The 17,218-nt window shown below is 42.3% G+C and overlaps 1 protein-coding gene across 3 annotated transcripts in view; it reads left to right on the forward strand.

The window, feature by feature from the left end:
• The window catches only part of ZNF462 (zinc finger protein 462), a 157,535-nt gene that overhangs the window by 70,591 nt on the left and 69,726 nt on the right, over positions 1-17,218 (forward strand). For all 3 annotated transcript variants that reach the window (XM_040237900.1, XM_040237892.1, XM_040237907.1), the window contains exons 5-7: positions 837-940; positions 4,550-4,668; positions 9,611-9,802. In XM_040237900.1, coding sequence (XP_040093834.1) covers positions 837-940; positions 4,550-4,668; positions 9,611-9,802 — 415 coding nt within the window. The remainder of the gene's footprint in view (positions 1-836; positions 941-4,549; positions 4,669-9,610; positions 9,803-17,218) is intronic.

The following is a 17,218-nucleotide window of genomic DNA, read 5'->3' on the forward strand; positions in this document are numbered from 1 at the left end:
GTGTCCCAGCCTTGCATCCCCGAATCGCTCAAGGGAGACAAAGCACCTCTTCCTGGGTAATCAGTAATCCAAGGAACCACCTCAAAACACAAGCAACTTAAACCCAGGCTTCTCCTTAATTTTTGTGTTGACTATATAGCAGCCTTTGGTCAAGGGATGACATCACCGTCTGTGGGTTGGAGATGAGCATGGTGGCAAAGAGCTGGATCTTTCAGTTTCCTTCCTCTGCTGAGGGTGTTCCAAGCCTCCTAAATGCCCAAACCATTCTGTTTTTCCTTCTTCCTGCCTCTCTTCCTTTCTCAGAGCCATAACCCTAACCTGCTTTGTATCAGTTTCAGTAGGATCCCAATTAGAATTTTGTCAGACGGGAGATAAGGGAGTGAACTGTCTTCAAAAGTGGGAGAGCCCCTCCCTCACAGTTCTCAGACAGTAGCAACCTATGTCCAGATGTTGCCCTCGTATCACCACCACTGCATGAGGATGGCATGTGGGTGTGCCCTTCCTCGAGGGGGAGCCGGAGAGGCAGGGGAGGAAGCCTTACCAGGAAATGCCGATGAGTTTGGGAGAATGAAGGGAGAGGAGGAGAGCTGGGGGCAATGATGTTGGATATTTATTTTGTTGGTGGGGCATGTGTGTGTGTGTGGTTCTCTTAGCAGGAGGCTGAAGACCCTTCCCACTTGTTCCTGGATGGACTGGAAGCAGCCAAAGATGCCACTGGCGCCCTGGTGGACCGGGTGGATGGTGAACACTGCTTGCTTGATGGAATGTTGGAGGATGAAACCCGGCCGGGGGGATATCATTGCAGTCAATGTGACAGAGTGCTGATGTCCATGCAGGGGCTGCGTTCTCACGAGAGGAGCCATCTGGCCCTGGCCATGTTCACCCGCGAGGACAAGTACAGCTGCCAGTATTGCTCCTTTGTTTCTGCTTTCAGGCACAAGTAAGTGCTCACCGAGTGTCCGCAAGTGGTAACTGGGGAGGGGCGCGGAAGGCCCGAGAGGTTGGAGGAGTCTCAAGACCCCTTTCATGGTTCACGCCCACTGTTTAGTTGGCTGTGTTACCTTGAGCCTCAGTCACCTTATCTGTCAAATGGGGCTGAGGACAGGAGACTGTTCACTTGATACCAGACTTGGCAAAATCAAGCATTTTTTAAAAAACTGGAGTGTACTTAATTTACAAGTTTGTGTTAAGTTTCAGGTATATAGCAAAATGATTCAGTTACACACACACACACACACCCCAAATATGTACACATATTCTTTTTCAGATTCTTTTCCAGTATAGGTTATTATTAATATAAGATATTGAGTATAGTTCCTTGTGCTATACAATAGGTCCTTGTTTACGTATTTTATATATAATAGTGTGTACTTGTTAATCTCCCTACCCCACCCCCGCCTTTGGTAACCATAAGTTTGTTTTCTATGTCCATGAATCTATTTCTGCTTTGTAAAAAATTCATTTATATCATTTTTTAATATTCCACATATAAGTAATATCATATGTTTTTGTCTGACTTACTTCACTTCGTATGACCATCTCTAGTTGCATCCATGTTGCTGCCAGCGTCATTATTTCATTCTTTTTTATGACTAAGTCCATTGTATACATATGCCACATCTTCTGTATTCATTTATCTGTCAGTGGAAATCTAGGTTGCTTCTGTGTCTTGGCTGTTGTGATCATTGGGGTGCATGTATCTTTTCTAATCAGAGTTTTCTAAATTGGGGATTTTTTTAAAAAAATGACAGTTTGGGAGGAATTGCTATGATCGGCACCAGGAAAGACCAGGGAGTACATGAATTTACTGGTGCATCTGTCAAACATTCATCCAGGACCTAGTCATCATAAGAGGAAGTAAGTTTCCATTTGGGAAATTAAGTGGCTAAGGAGGTAAAATTAGGACTGTTAACCCATGTGACCAAAGAGTCATTGCTTGGCATTAAAAAAAAAAAAACCTGGAATGGTAAAGAAGTTTATCGATGCTGGAGAGATGCTTGAAATGCAGTGGGATTGGGAGAGGGAGCTTTCCACTCCTTGGCACAGCTTTGAAATTGCACATTGGGTTTTTGTGTGAGGCCGTTCAGAGTGACAGGAAGAGGGATGGTTCTGAGATGCAACAACCTTTTGTTGCCTTTCTCTCACAACTGTATGAGAGAGAAATATTCAATAACATGTTCTACAGTCTTGGATGAAGGTGGCTGATTGTGAGGCTGACATGCTGTTTATTTTTATCATAATTGAAAATAAATGATGGGCTGTTTGCTTCTTCAAAAAGATAAAGTGCTAGTTAGTGGTTGTTGAAAGGCAAGAAGAGGCGATGCTTCTACGGAGGTTAGGGAGGGTTGCAATGGCTTTGATGATTATATGGGATCTAGTATCTAATCTTTCTCATCAGATTCATGCCCTGGCCTCAAACTAGTGTAGTTCTCACCTGTTCAATAAATGTTTGTTGAACAGTGACTCTCTTTTCTGACACACAGAACCTCAGTAAGTTGTTGTGAATGAATGAATAGGCTCTGTTGTAAATGCTTTGGGGGGAATATAAAGATGAATAGGACATGGTTGGTGGTCTAAGGGAACTCAGGGTCTAGTTGGGTTATAAGTAAAGCAAGCATACAAATGACTTGGCAACATAATGCACGTCTTTAAAAAATGTATCAATAAAATGTACAAAGTTTCAAAGAAGAGAGATGGTACATCCACTTTTGAAGAATCAGGAAGATTTTATGGAACAGGGAGTTTTGGAGTCAAGTCTTCAAGTAGGAAGGTAGGACTTGAAGAGTTTGGAAAGAACATACAGTATGAAAGGAAAGATGAGAGGCCAGGGTCCTGAGGAAGAAGGTGATGTTCAGAGGCACTCAGCTGTTGGACTTTCTTGGGTGGGGGCCACAAGATACGCGGGATCTTAGTTCCCTGACCAGGTATCAAACCCATGCCTCCTGCAGTGGAAGCATGCAGTCCTAACCACTGTACTGCCAGGGAAGTCCTTGGTTGGACTAACTTTTAAGTGATACAGTGGAAGGTAAAGTCTGAATACTTGAGACCATATTTGGGGTCTTTGAATGCGGAGTGCGTGCTTTGTAATTTACATTACTGGTAAAAGGAAGACTGTAATGAGTAGGACATCTTAATCACTGACATTTATCAAGCCTCACTGTGTGCCAGGCATTGTGCTAAGTGCCTTCAAGCATTATCTCATTTTATTCTCAGAACAGCCCTATGAAGTATGGTCCCATTATTATCTCCATTTATGGATAAGAGAAGTGAGGCCTTTTAATGTAGAAAAGTTGTGTAACTTGCCCAAGGCCACTTGGCTTATGAGTAATAGCTGGTGTTTGATCCCAGGCGCTTTTGAGTTGGGAAAAAAAAATGGGGGAGACCAGTTAGGAGGGTCATGATAGCTGAGCCACCGGGTTAGAATGGAACTTTGGGAACAGTTAAGGGAAGGACGATCTTGATGGCTTGGAAAAATTGACTTCTTGGAGGGGAGATGGGACAGAGTACAGTACAAATGACATGGAGGTTTCCAGTCTGGTTGACTGACAGCATGGAAGTGTTCTTTCTAAAAACAAAGGAAATGAAGAGAATGTGTTTTGGATTAAAAAAAAACAACAACTGACACTTCTGTTTCCGAGTTGGTTGAGTTTAAGATAGCTGAAGGACATCCAGAAGGAGGTGTCCTGAGGCAAGGGAAAGTGCTGCTTGGGACCTTGGGAGAACATTATATATTTAAATGCTAGGAAGCACCGATCTCATGTGAGTCATTTAGAATGGAATCTAGTTCTCTGGGGCACTGATACAAATTAGAATGTCTTCCTATACCTTGTTTGGTAGATTTATTATTTTTTTAACAGTAGTAATTATTATGAAATACTGGGAGTTCATTATAATAATTTCTGTATAAGTTGCTTCTGAAAGACTGGTATACAGCAAACATGGTTTATCAGAAGGCAAGGCCAGCCTTTGGATCACGCAGCTTCCTGTAAACATGCCTGCCTGGGCCTCCATATTTGTAAAGGCTTTGGAAACAGATAGCCCATCGCAGATAGTTCAGCTACTTTGAAAGCTCCTTGCCCTGCACAGGTGTTCATGGTGGAATTAAGATTTAAAAAGAAAGTCAGCCCTTTTTACATACAAAATTTCTCTAAATCTCATTTTTTGGGGAGGAGGTGGGGAATAAGTTCAAGGCGTCTTTGATAGACACTCCTCACTGACTGCAGAAAACTTAAATTTGTCTGTATTTTACCTTTTGTTTTTGGATGTCCTCTTCTACTTTGCAATGCTTTAGAGAAGGGAAAATAAGTCTACCAAGACCTGTTTCCCCTGCCATGTCTCTCAATCCAAAAATATTTTTGATTTCTTCCTTCCTTTAGCTTCCTTCCCCAACTCTTGCCAATCTTTTTTTTCCGGTTAAGTGCCATCCTTGGAAAGTAACAAAATTACTTTGAACAGCTTAGAAATGGGATTTCTGGAAAAGGGCAATGAGAAAATGTTGGATGCTGTTTTTAATCCTGTCATTTCCTTTTTTTTTTTCTTCTACATCAAGTTTGGATCGCCATATGCAAACCCACCATGGACACCATAAACCATTCCGATGCAAACTCTGCTCCTTCAAGTCCTCCTACAACAGCCGGCTGAAGACACACATCCTCAAAGCTCATGCTGGTGAGTTGTTGTTCGTTGTACACTAGTTCTCTGAATTTGAAACCCAGTAGTCTTTAGTGAGGGAAGTTTTAAGTCTCTTGCTCCGTACACATGAGAATAAGTTTTCTTTGAAATCGTCATGTATTCAGTTTTATCTCAATCTAATAAAAATTAAAGAATGGCCCAAAGGCAAAATAATACCGAGCCCCATGTCACCTATGTCATAGTCCATTCATTCAACTAGTAGGTATCCACTAACAGATTTTTGCTACTCATGGGTTCTGGTTTTTTTAAGAGAAATTTCTCAATTATATAGACTTTCTAATGGAAGTGCAAGAATTGGTACATCTACTAAAAGTAATTTCCAACTAAAATAAAGTTATAATCTTAGAAATGTTGAAAGGGGCAAAGAGAAATCAGGATATCTGAGATTTCTCCTGAGATGCCCTTAGATGCATTTCCATGCCCCAGATAAGAAGAGACTTTGGGTCCTGGGTGTCCAGGAGCTGTGCTGATCTCTGTTACTCTATCTTCTCATCGGGCTCGTTTCATGAACATCCCTTAACTACTAGGATCTGCCCTAATAAGATGTGATATTCATCATCTGATTTAATCCTCAAAACAACCCTAAAGGGTGGATGCTGTTGAAACTCTTCACTCTTCAGGAGACGCTACAGAGACTCAAAAAAGTGTCCTGCTCATGTCCACCCTCGTGACTCAGATGGTAAAGAATCCACCTGCAATGCAGGAGCCCCTGGTTTGATCCCTGGGTCAGGAAGATTCCCTGGAGAAGGGAATGGCTAGCCACTCCGTTATTCTTGCCTGAAGAATTCCATGGCCAGAGGAACCTGGCGGGCTGTATGGTCCGTGGGGTCTCAAAGAGTCGGACACAACTGAGCAACTGACACTTAACACTTTGTCAGCCACAGAGCCCATTCACTAAGAATTTGACTCCAGAACAAAAACCAAACATCCTTGCACTCACATGGTGCTGCCTCTTTGTTTTGCTCTTCTCTACTTGCATATGATGGAGATGCCCACAGATAGCTAATCAGGCCTGAGTAGGAAAGGCAGTGGCGAGGGGGCCTGGGGGCATTTCCCGGGCAGCCTGTGGCGCCCCCCCAGAGGTGTTGACAGCCCTTCAGGAACTTGGTTCAAACACAGAGGGAAATTGGGGAATCCGATACTATCAGAGATTCTTCTAGAGATCAAGTCTCCTCCATGAGTTTTTTCTTTAGAATACTAGTTGAATTCTCGGAGAAGGCAACCCACTCCAGTACTATTGCCTGGAAAATCCCATGGACGGAGGAGCCTAGTAGGCTGCAGTCCATGAGGTTGTTGAATTCTAGTTTTATATTTTTTACTTTTTTACTGGCATATAATTGCTTGACAATGTTGCATTAGTTTCTGCTGTGCAGTGAAGTGAACCAGCCCTATATAAACATATATCTCTTCCCTTTTGAACTTCCCTTCCACCCCTCCCCACCATGAATTCTAGCTTTAAATTTTTCAATCAGCTAGAACTTTTCCATCTCATTTATTAAATTCCATTGTATGGTTATAAAAACTCATCTCTTCATCCCCTGTGGAAATAAGACCATCTCTCCGTTATTTCCTGAATGTTGGGTTCTGTTGAATGTCTTAATGGAGTAAATCTACTGAAGCCTTAAGTTCACAGCAGTTGCGGGGTGGGGTGGGGGGGTGGTTGGCAGATTAGCTGTATAGGCTCTTCTCTGTTAGTATTTTTATATCTCCCAGAACATTTTACTAAAGTCCAAGGAGTAAGAGGCTTTGGGGATCAAACCACTCTTTTCTAACTGGTGTTTATTGTAAATTATTCAGCTGGGACACTATCCTCAGAAGTTTTTCCTATAGATCTCAGCCTTGTCAAAAACACTCTACCAATGGGAGTTGGGTAAGTAAGTGATTTGGCCTGTGGGAAGGACTTAAAAATAAAGTGCCACAGGCTACATACTGACTCTAGGGCACAGAGCTGAAGCGTATATTCTTGGAGCTGACCAAGCAGACTGGCCTTCTGTGCTCACTGGTTGGCAAGAAGAAAGCATCCAGAGAGAGTGGGAGCAATGTTATCTGGTTCTCTGCACACCTTGGACCACTGGTATCTATGACACGGCTCAAGTCAAATCATTTTCAAAAAAGACTCTTGACTTGTCTATTCTACTCAGTAGACTATTTTATTTTAAAGGGTAAAAAGTAGTGTATACTAACTAGATACCTGGATTGGAATTCTCTCTCAAGTTATGCCACTTATGACCACCCACCAAGGTTCATGTAGCCATCCTTGCACTGAAAAATTCAGAAGTGAAATAAGAAGAGCAGTAGTATATAAAATGACATGTATACTTATCATTTTAATTGTTTATTAAAAAGTTTATTTACTTGGCAGTGCCTGGTTGTAGTTGCAGCACGAGGGATCTTTAGTTGCAGCATGTGGGATCTAGTTCTCTGACCAGGGATCAAACTTGGGCCCCACCAGGGAGGTCCCTGTATTTCTTATGTTAGTAAATATCATTGTTCATGCCCAGCATTATCCTGTAGCTCCCAGGTCATGGTTTGAGGAGCGTGGAATTGACTGATGTTCTTGTTTGGGTCCTCTGACTTCTTTGAGCTTCCTTCTGCTTTGGGCTATAGCATGTTGCATCATTCAAGGTTTTGTGTGGGTCTCTTCAAGGCTTTCTTGGAAATGCATGCTGTGGGGTCATCAGTTGTAAAAAGGAGGCTGAATGCAGGACTTTGGATGCTGGGCTCGCCTTACATGAAACCACTCAGTAATTTTCCACTTAGTAATTAGGTGGCAGGAAGGTAACCATCACAACAGGGTGAAAGCGAGGATGGAGGTTTACCTGCTCTTCTTGCCTTGCTGTAGTCAGCGTTTGTAGCACATCAGCAGCACTGTCCTCAGTTCACATTCACTGGTTCTTTCCTCTGGATTTTACATTTTACCTTAAAAATAAATTTTAAAAATACATGTTCATTAGAGAAAATTTGAAAATGAAAGAAGAAATGCAGTAGCCATTCACAACCTATTATGTAAAGACACTGTTATTAATATTTGACAATATTTCCTTTCAGCCATTTCCTCTGTAATTATTTCTCATAGTTGTGACTATAATTTAATGTATAATGCCTTTCTATGTATTTTTCTGAGTATCAGAATTTTATTTTCCTATGTATGACCAACTTTTTAAGAATTAATTTTAATGAATAGTAATTTATCAAGAAGATATACCCACATTTACTTAATCATTTCCCTGGGGTTGGAGACTTAGGTTGTTTTATCCCTTTTTTAAGCATAAATAATATATATTTCTAAATAGAGATTTCTAAGTATTAAAGGATATTTCCTTAATATAAACTCTCAGAAGTGGAATTAGTGAATTTCAAGCCTGAGCTTTCTAAATTTATTGTTGTTAAAAGCAAAATTGCTTTCTGTGTTGATTGTACCAGTGTTTTTCTGTCCAGTGACGTATGCATGCCCATTTTACACCCTGCAGTTCATTTAAAAGCTGGCTTAGGGCAAAAGTAAATCATATTCTCATTTAACTTGATCATAGTGATCTGTGCTGTAATTCAGTGGTATTAAAAACAATTAAAAGGAAAGTACTTTTAGAAAACAAACATGGTTACCAAGGAAAGAGGGGGGATAAATTGGAGATTGGGATTGACATACACACTACTATATTAGATAACTAATAAGAACCTCCTACTGTTTAGCGCAGGGAACTCTACTCAGTACCCTATAATGACCTATGTGGGAAAAGAATCTAAAAAAGAGTGGATATGTGTATATGTATAACTGATTCACTTCGCTGTACAACAGAAACACAACATTGTAAATCAACTATATTCCAATTAAAATTAATTTGAATAAAGCAAAAATACTTATTTCTACTCAGGGAAGTGAAAGTCGCTCAGTTGTGTCTGACTGTTTGTAACCCCAAGGACTGTATAGTCCATAGAATTCTCCAGGCCAGAATACTGGAGTGGGTAGCCTTTCCCTTCTCCAGGGGATCTTCCCAACCCAGGGACTGAACCCAGATCTCCCTTATTACAGGCAGATTCTTTACCAGTTGAGCCACAAGGGAAGCCCAAGAATACTGAAGTGGGTAGCTTATCCCTTCTCCAGTGGGTCTTCCTGACCCAGGAATTGATCCAGGGTCTCCTGCATGGTAGGCAGATTCTTTACCAACTGAGCTATTTCTATTTAAATGCCCTTTATATTGAAAATATAAAATATTTATTTTATAAAAATATAAAACAAATATATAAATATATGAGCTACACACAGATGCACACATTTTTATATATTTATACACCTCTGTTGTTTAAGAAATCACTTTGACCCATTTCTGTACTGTTGATCAGCTAGGGAAATAGAGTTTTGTTCTCAAGTTTGTGAACTGGTCCAAAGAAAACCCCACACATAGGATGTGTAAAATCCAGGAGGCCTAGAGTCATCGAGGAAGTGAGTTACAAGGATGGCACAATAGTTTGCACTGAGTGACTTGGTGCTGGGAAAGCCACCCATCAACCCTTGGAATAAGAATGAAGTGTATTATTTTCTGTGGATGATGCAAAGGCTGAAATGAAAACTGACAGTCATTTCTGTTGTGCAGACAGAGGGAGAGAGAGGGGAAGACTTTCTGAGGGAGCTAGCTAGACATTTGATTTCAGGCTCTGCTGGGGGATCAATTATAGGCTCCTTCCCGTAAACTGAGCATGCGGTGAAGAGGGACCAGGTCACTTGATGCCGGAGTGGGGTGGGTGGGGGTAGGGGGTAGGGGGTGTTGCCGAGGGGTTGGTCTGAGAGGTTCTTAGACCGGGCAGCTTGAGGCGTGCTCTCTGGAGTGAACTAACCGCGCTATTCCTCCTCCCCCCTGCCCCCGCTGCCTCCCCCCTTCTCCCCTGCTTCTCCTCTGCTGCCCCCACTGTCTTCCTCCAGGTGAGCATGCCTATAAGTGTTCTTGGTGCTCCTTTTCCACCATGACAATCAGCCAGCTGAAGGAACACTCCCTCAAGGTCCACGGAAAAGCCCTGACCCTCCCCAGGCCACGGATTGTCAGTCTCCTCTCCTCGCATGCCCACCACTCCTCCCAAAAAGCCACCCCGGCCGAAGAAGTGGAAGATTCCAATGGTAAAACCGGGCTTCCAAGCGGGCATCGACCATTGGGGTGGGGGGTGGACGGGGATTAACAGCCAGGCCTTCGTTTTAGAAGAAAATCGTACATGAACACGTGATGGTTCAGGTGAAGGAAGAAACGTGCAAAGGTTGGAACAGTATAGACGTTGGAGGTGGAGGGTGAAGTGAACTGGGTGAGCGTCTGTTTGGTTCCGAGACAAGACGTGTCTGCACGGCTGTGTGTGCGCAGCTTGTGGAGAGAGCGTGTGTGTGCTGGATTCGTGTTGAGTTCTTCCGCGGTGGTTGAGCGCAGGAAGGTGAGGAATGCTGGGCGTATTTCTTTGTTTCCTTATTGGTATGTATGCTGTGAAGTGTTTGGGGGTACCAGATGTATACGTGAACACAATTCAGAATGGGAATGAAAAGGATGAATGGTGGGGATGTGTCATTTCGGGGTCACCTTGTGATTTTTTTTTTTTTCTTATGGCTGAAGAATGATGAGGAAGCATCAGTTGAAGGGAGGGAGTAACTGCCCACTTTCGGAGCTTCAGGCTACATCCCGGGAGCCCTGGAGGGAGTCTCCTCATTGGCGGTGTAATCAAAGCTGTACGCCAGAGAGAATGAGAGCGAGATGGCCGGTGTGGCAGAGCCGAGCAAAGGATGGTTTGTTTTGATCAGCCCAAAGAAACAGAAGGGTGTTGATTGCTCGCCTCAGATGACTGCAGAGTCACATGCTTAGGAGAGGAAGAAGTCTGTAGATTCTTGTGGACGTAGGAGACCTAGGAGCTGCTCTCTTCCGTGATCTTCTGGTGTTGACTGCCTTCTGCAGCATCTCTGGTAACCGGTTATCTACCGCTAGCCTGAACACTTCCCAGGCCAGGGAACGGGCTGTTTCCTAAGCAAGGCCTGTCGTTAACGTCCTTGGTAGGAGCTTAGAGGGCTGGCAAGAAAGTTCATGGGCTCTTCGGAACAAAGGCTTGGCTTTGAGTCTTACTTTGCTCAGTGCCAGTTGTGTTTGCCTGGGCAATCTTAGCTTCCTACACTCAAAGGTCAAATTGGATGATGATACCTGTCCCTTGATGGCCTTGAGAGATTAATGAGAAAAGATATACATTTAATAAATGGTCATTTTATTCAGCAGTTTACATCCTTGGGTTGCAGTTTTGGTCTTTGAGGCCGAAGCATGAATTTAGGGTTATGTTTAATGTAAGGGTTTAAAAAGATAGACTTCTTAGGTTACCTGAAGATGTCCACGTGGTCTGTCTGATTAGCAAAAGAGTAAGTGATGAACCTTCCTTCACAAGGTCTGAGCAGAGAAAACTGGGAGGAAAAGGAAAGGTAAGTCCTGGGACTAAAAGCTCCCTTTGTTGAGTTGCAGAATTTGGTTGCCTTTCCTTTGCCAATCAGTAAACACCAGGTTAAACATAGTAACTCCTTGCTGGTATTCCTGTCTTAAAGGACTTCTGTTTAACAATGAAGGTTTGTTATTATGATGGTGGCTCCTAGTGAAGTCAGCACGCTTACCTCCTCTGCTGATGTGTGGCAATTTAGCCTGTTTGTTGTTGTTGTTTTCCAGGAAAACTTAGAGTCTCAAAGCTAAGGGGGCAGGGTGGGGAGATGAGAGCGGGGAACACATGTGAAACACTACAGAAAATGTCCCCTTTGTACCTTGAGAGTCTGTTCCTTGGAAGATATTGGTATATTGCAACAAAGGGCAAAATAGAATTTTATGTGATTGTAAGGTCTTCACATGATTGTTAATGAGTTGCTTTTATCTGAAATGGAAGCTACGTTTGTATAGCCAGTGGGGTAAAATGGGGCTTCCCTGGTGGCTCAGGTGGTAAAGAATCTGTCTGTAATGCAGGGGACCTGGGTTCAATCCCTGGGTTGAGAAGATCCCTGGAAAAAAGGAAAAGCTACCCACTCCAGTATTCTTGCCTGGAGAATTCTGTGGACTGAGGAGCCTGGTGGGTTACAATCCATGGCATCACAAAGAGTCAGACATGACTAAGCAACTAACACGTTCACACTTGGGTGAAATAGATGCATCCAAGCACCATTCCTCACAAAGGCTTTTCCTGGGACATTTGTCTCCATGTTTTACCTTCCTTCCCCTTTGTCCTCCTCCCTTGGAAGGTGGGTCTTAGTCTCCAGCACATGGACATCCTGCAGACCACTCAGTGCATGGCTCACCTTCCTCTGTGCACGTGCTAGCAGTCATGTCTGACTCTTTGTGACCCTATGGACTGTAGCCCACCAGGCTCCTTTGTCCATTGGATTCTTCAGGCAAGAGTACTGGAGTGGGTTGCCATGCCTCCTCAGGGGATCTTCCTGACTCAGGGATCAAACCTGTGTCTCATTATGTTGCCTGCATGGGCAGGCGGGTTCTTAACACTGGTGCCACCTGGGAAGCCCTAGGCTAAAAAAGAGTCAAGCTCAGTCAACTTCCTGAGCCCGTACTCTCTGCCAGGAGCTATGTGATACACAGAAGAATCATAAATTAATACAGTGTCATTCTGAATGCCCAGAAGTTCAGAATCAAATGTTTAGAAGATATTATCAACATGGTATTGAACTAACCGCAGCTCATAGCCTGAAGCCTCACCGTTTTGAGGGGTGATTTCTGATTCTTGGAAGCTAGACAAGGTTAGGACCTTGGGAGAAGGGTGGTTGCAGAAACATGATGAAATGATATTGGCTAACTCTCTGTGTAACACAGGTAGTCTGTTAGCCACAGGGAGATAAGTGGCAGTATTTAAAAGTGTTTTTCTCTTTCTATAGAAGAAAGGATAATGAATATAAACACTCTGAGTGGCCACTCTAGTGAGACTTACACAGAACTCATTGGATTTGTGCTGATTTCAATGTATGTAAATAATCTGGATCAGTGGGTCAGGATTGTTTAAGTGGGATGAACCTAAAGGTTTAAGGTGGGGTAAAGAGAAAAAAGGTTTCAAATGGGCTCTTCTCATTAATGGATAATATGGAAAGAAAAATTAACAGTTTGTTCATTCAATCAATTTTTTCTTGAATCCTTTCTATGTAGGTGTTGTGTGATTCAAAATGCCCAGGAATGACAGAAGAGGTTGAAAATGGGCAGGCTATTTGCTGGGGAACCGACTGGTGGATTCCTAGAAATGGTTACATCTGGGGGATGAAAAAACAGCTGTGGGGCTAGACAGTAGCCTGTAAATCACGCCTTGAATGGTGTTTGAAACACGCATGTGAAATCCAATTGCACATTTTAATAGGGAGAAGCTGTGGGGCCGTTGGCTCTCAGTTAAGGTTTCCCACACTGCCAGGTCGCTCTGAACACAAGAACCAAAAATGTGTTGCAGGCCTGGGGGGAGTAGAGATCCATAAAACCAGGGGAATCACCCGTGTGTCCTTGGCGTTCTGATCCCCTAGTGAGACATGTGAATAAAACGACTTGACATGCTCGCTGCTCTTTGCAGTGGTCAAATGTTTGCAGTCTTGAGAGTGAGCCAGTCTTTTCCGGCAGAAGGAAACTGGCTGAGCAAGAAGGTTCTTCCTAAGCTGCTTTGCCTCCCAATCCAGAGGGGAGCCCTACAAGGGAGAGAAGGGAGCCCTCCAAGAGAGTGAGGGAAGCCAAGAAGGCAGACGTGAGAAGGTGGGGGCTGGGGATGGGGGGCTGGGGCTGGGGGGCTGATCTCATTCCCCCTGCCTGGCCACACGCTTGCTCTGGACATAAACAGAACTCTTAGACTCTGGGCTGTCAGTCTTGACATGTCTCACCAGCATGTGGTCTCTGTATTCTTTATGATCTGTGGTTGGAAAGAAAAGCAGTGCTGCTTCTGTGTGTAAGATAATGGGAAATGACATGTAATTGCTATTCTAAACAATGCATTAAGTTGAAATCATAAGGTTGTCAACAAGAGGAAGTGTTCTGCTGTGTTTGTGTTTACTGGGTTCCTTCTGCCATATAAAATAGAAGACTGGGTTGTATCAGGCTTTTTCTTAGACTGCTTTCAGTACAGAAAAACACACATACCCATATACCTATAAAACAAGAGAGAAACTTGGTGTCGTTTCATGATGAGATTTGTTTAGGTCTGAGTAGTTCCCCAGGGCCTGGGTGGTGGATACATAATTTGAAATTCAGCTCTATCCTTTGTAAGAGGTCAGGCCAATGGTGACATTCCATCTTTTTCCTATTTTCAGTTTCTTTCTTCGCTCCATCCAGTTATGCTGCACAGAATGGCCTGCTTTAGGAAGCAGCTACTGTGGTGCGCTTAAAACAAAAATCAGACACTAAGACCATGTGCAAAATACATAAGATATATGAGAATTAAGATAGTTTTTAGCCTGTGCCATAATGGCAACCTAGGGAAAACACCCAGAACTTTTGGTCATGAAATCCTTCTCCGTGTAAGACAGATCTCCATGTAGTCCACCCAACGAGAGACGTCTTTGCTAGTATGAATTGGTAGAAAAACATAAGGAGCTTCGTGATTTTTTTTTTTTTGTAAAGCGAAGGGTTTTCTGTTACAACTTTTCAGTTGGCTTTTCGGTTGTAAACTCTAGAATGATATTTGATCAGCAGCATTTTTATCAGGGCATCTCTCCTCAAAAAACCACAGGCACTTCTTATGTCGTATCAAAATCCAAGTTGTCTGCATTGCATATAAACTTTACCACTTGGTCACACGTTCTCCATCCTGCGTGTTCTCGCCAACAAACCTTTGTGTTTCCAACCATCCCTGTACTAACTGCCCCCAGCACCTGAGGTCATCATTTCCATTTCTGTGCATTCGAAGCAGCTCTGCAGGGAGCTTGGAAGAATTTCCTGTGTGCTTCTGTCTGCCAGTCTCTGACTTCAACTTCTGCTAAAGACTGACATTTACCAGCCATTGGGTACTCTGATTACTCATCCATTGATGATCTTCTTGGTGTTCATTTGTACTTGTGGATATGCTTTTGGTTCTGTCCCCTAATTTTCCAGTGGAAATAGTTAGATACTTATACTGACTTCTTTTAACTGGCCAACGATTTCTTGTAGGCATCACAGTTTGCAATTCAGTTAGTTGTACTTCTAACATGTCTGACAAACTCCACAGAACCAAGCTGTACAAGGGTAAGTTTATTTCATTTGCATTTAATTTTTTTTTTTTTTTTAAATTTATTTATTTATTTTTAATTTTTACTTTACAATTCTGTATTGGTTTTGGCATAGATTGACATGAATCCACCACAGGTGTACATGCGTTCCCAAACATGAACCCCCCTCCCACCCCCCTCCCCACAACATCTCTCTGGGTCATCCCCGCGCGTCAGCCCCAAGCGTGTCATATCCTGCATCAGACATAGACTGGTATTTCGATTCTTACATGTTATTATACATGTTTCAATGCCATTCTCCCAAATCATCACACCCTCTCCCTCTCCCTCTGAGTCCAAAAGTCCGCTATACACATCTGTGTCTCTTTTGCTGTCCTGCATACAGGGTCATCATTGCCATCTTCCTAAATTCCATATATATGTGTTAGTATACTGTATTGGTGTTTTTCTTTCTGGCTCACTTCACTCTGTATAATCGGCTCCAGTTTCATCCATCTCATCAGAACTGATTCAAATGTATTCTTTTTAATGGCTGAGTAATATTCCATTGTGTATATGTACCACAGCTTTCTTATCCATTCATCTACTGATGGACATCTAGGTTGTTTCCATGTCCTAGCTATTATAAACAGTGCTGCGATGAACATTGGGGTACATGTGTTTCTTTCAATTCTGGTTTCCTCTGTGTGTATGCCCAACAGTGGGATTGCTGGGTCATAAGGCATTTCTATTTGCAATTTTTTAAGGAATCTCCACACTGTTCTCCATAGTGGCTGTACTAGTTTGCACTCCCACCAACAGTGTAGGAGGGTTCCCTTCTCTCCACACCCTCTCCAGCATTTATTGCTTGCAGATTTTTGGATCGCAGACATTCTGACTGGTGTGAAGTGGTACCTCATTGTGGTTTTGATTTGCATTTCTCTTATAATGAGTGATGTTGAGCATCTTTTCATGTGTTTGTTAGCCATCCGTATGTCTTCTTTGGAGAAATGTCTATTTAGTTCTTTGGCCCATTTTTTTATTGGGTCATTTATTTTTCTGGAATTGAGCTGCAGGAGTTGCTTGTATATTTTTGAGATTAGTTGTTTGTCAGTTGCTTCATTTGCTATTATTTTCTCCCATTCGGAAGGCTGTCTTTTCACTTTGCTTATGTTTTCCTTTGTTGTGCAGAAGCTTTTAATTTTAATTAGATCCCATTTGTTTATTTTTGCTTTTATTTCCAGAATTCTGGGAGGTGGTTAAGAGGCAAGTTCAAAAGATCAATGATCCAAAGATTTAACCTTAGGGATTGCTGTAACAGAAACTTTCTGACGCATCCATCTGCCAAGAGGAAACAATCTTCCCTGACAAAGAGTATTTTCAACTTTATTGTTGTTCACTGGATAACAAGACCTTCTGCAGAAGTGGGAAACTGCAGGTTGAGACAAGTTGTAAGCCTTTCCAGTCCTCAGGAGGAGACAGAAAGAGTGGTGGTGCTGGGGACATGGGCATTACAAGTGTAGTCCCCTGGTAGCAGAGCCCCTTAGAGCAAGCACACATAATCATTTGACCCTGGAATGGAGTAGCTTTTTATTTCTGTGTCTTTGTCCAAAAGCATAGAGTGTTTGGTTGCGGTTAAATCCAATTCAGAGAAGCTATAGAGTGAAACGAACCAACAAAACTCATAGATTAGTAAAAAATTTTTATTCTGCTTGAAAATTTTGCCTGCCAGTCTTTTAACATAATATATGAGTTAGAGGAGGCTTGTTTTGCTTGATTTCTACAAGCTATAAATCAAGGATTTGGCAGACTTTTTCTGTAAAGGGCCAGATAGAAAATACTTTTCAAGTTTATGAGCCACAGAGTCTCTGTTACAACCATTCAACAGTGCCATTGTAATGGGAAAGCAGCCTTAGATAATATGTAAACAAATGGACATGGCTGTGTTCCAATAAAACTTTATATGCAAAGGCATGAGCATGGACATGGATTTGCCCTGTGGGCAGTTTGTCACTCACCCCTACCATGGTGAGTGGAAAAAATTAGAGTAGAACTCATGAAATTAATCCCATCTTTAATAAATGTCATTATAGACCTTTATAGTTAACATATAGGCTATTCCTAGAGGTTGCTTAAAATATAACTTGACCTAAATACATGCTTTGTTTCATATATGATATGTAAGACATTAAGTAGAACTTTAAAATATTAGTGTGTGAATTACACTTAAGCTTAAAATAAAATCTTCTCTAAGAATTTTATTGAGTCTAGCGCCAAACCATCAATTCATTTAACCTTGACTGCAGCAATACGTAACACTTAAAAATTAAGATCTGAGATGCCTGCTTTTTGAAGAGAAGCTTTTCACATTTC

Source organism: Oryx dammah, unplaced genomic scaffold, assembly GCF_014754425.2.
Source record: "Oryx dammah isolate SB20612 unplaced genomic scaffold, SCBI_Odam_1.1 HiC_scaffold_1, whole genome shotgun sequence".
NCBI classification, from domain to species: Eukaryota; Metazoa; Chordata; class Mammalia; order Artiodactyla; family Bovidae; genus Oryx; species Oryx dammah.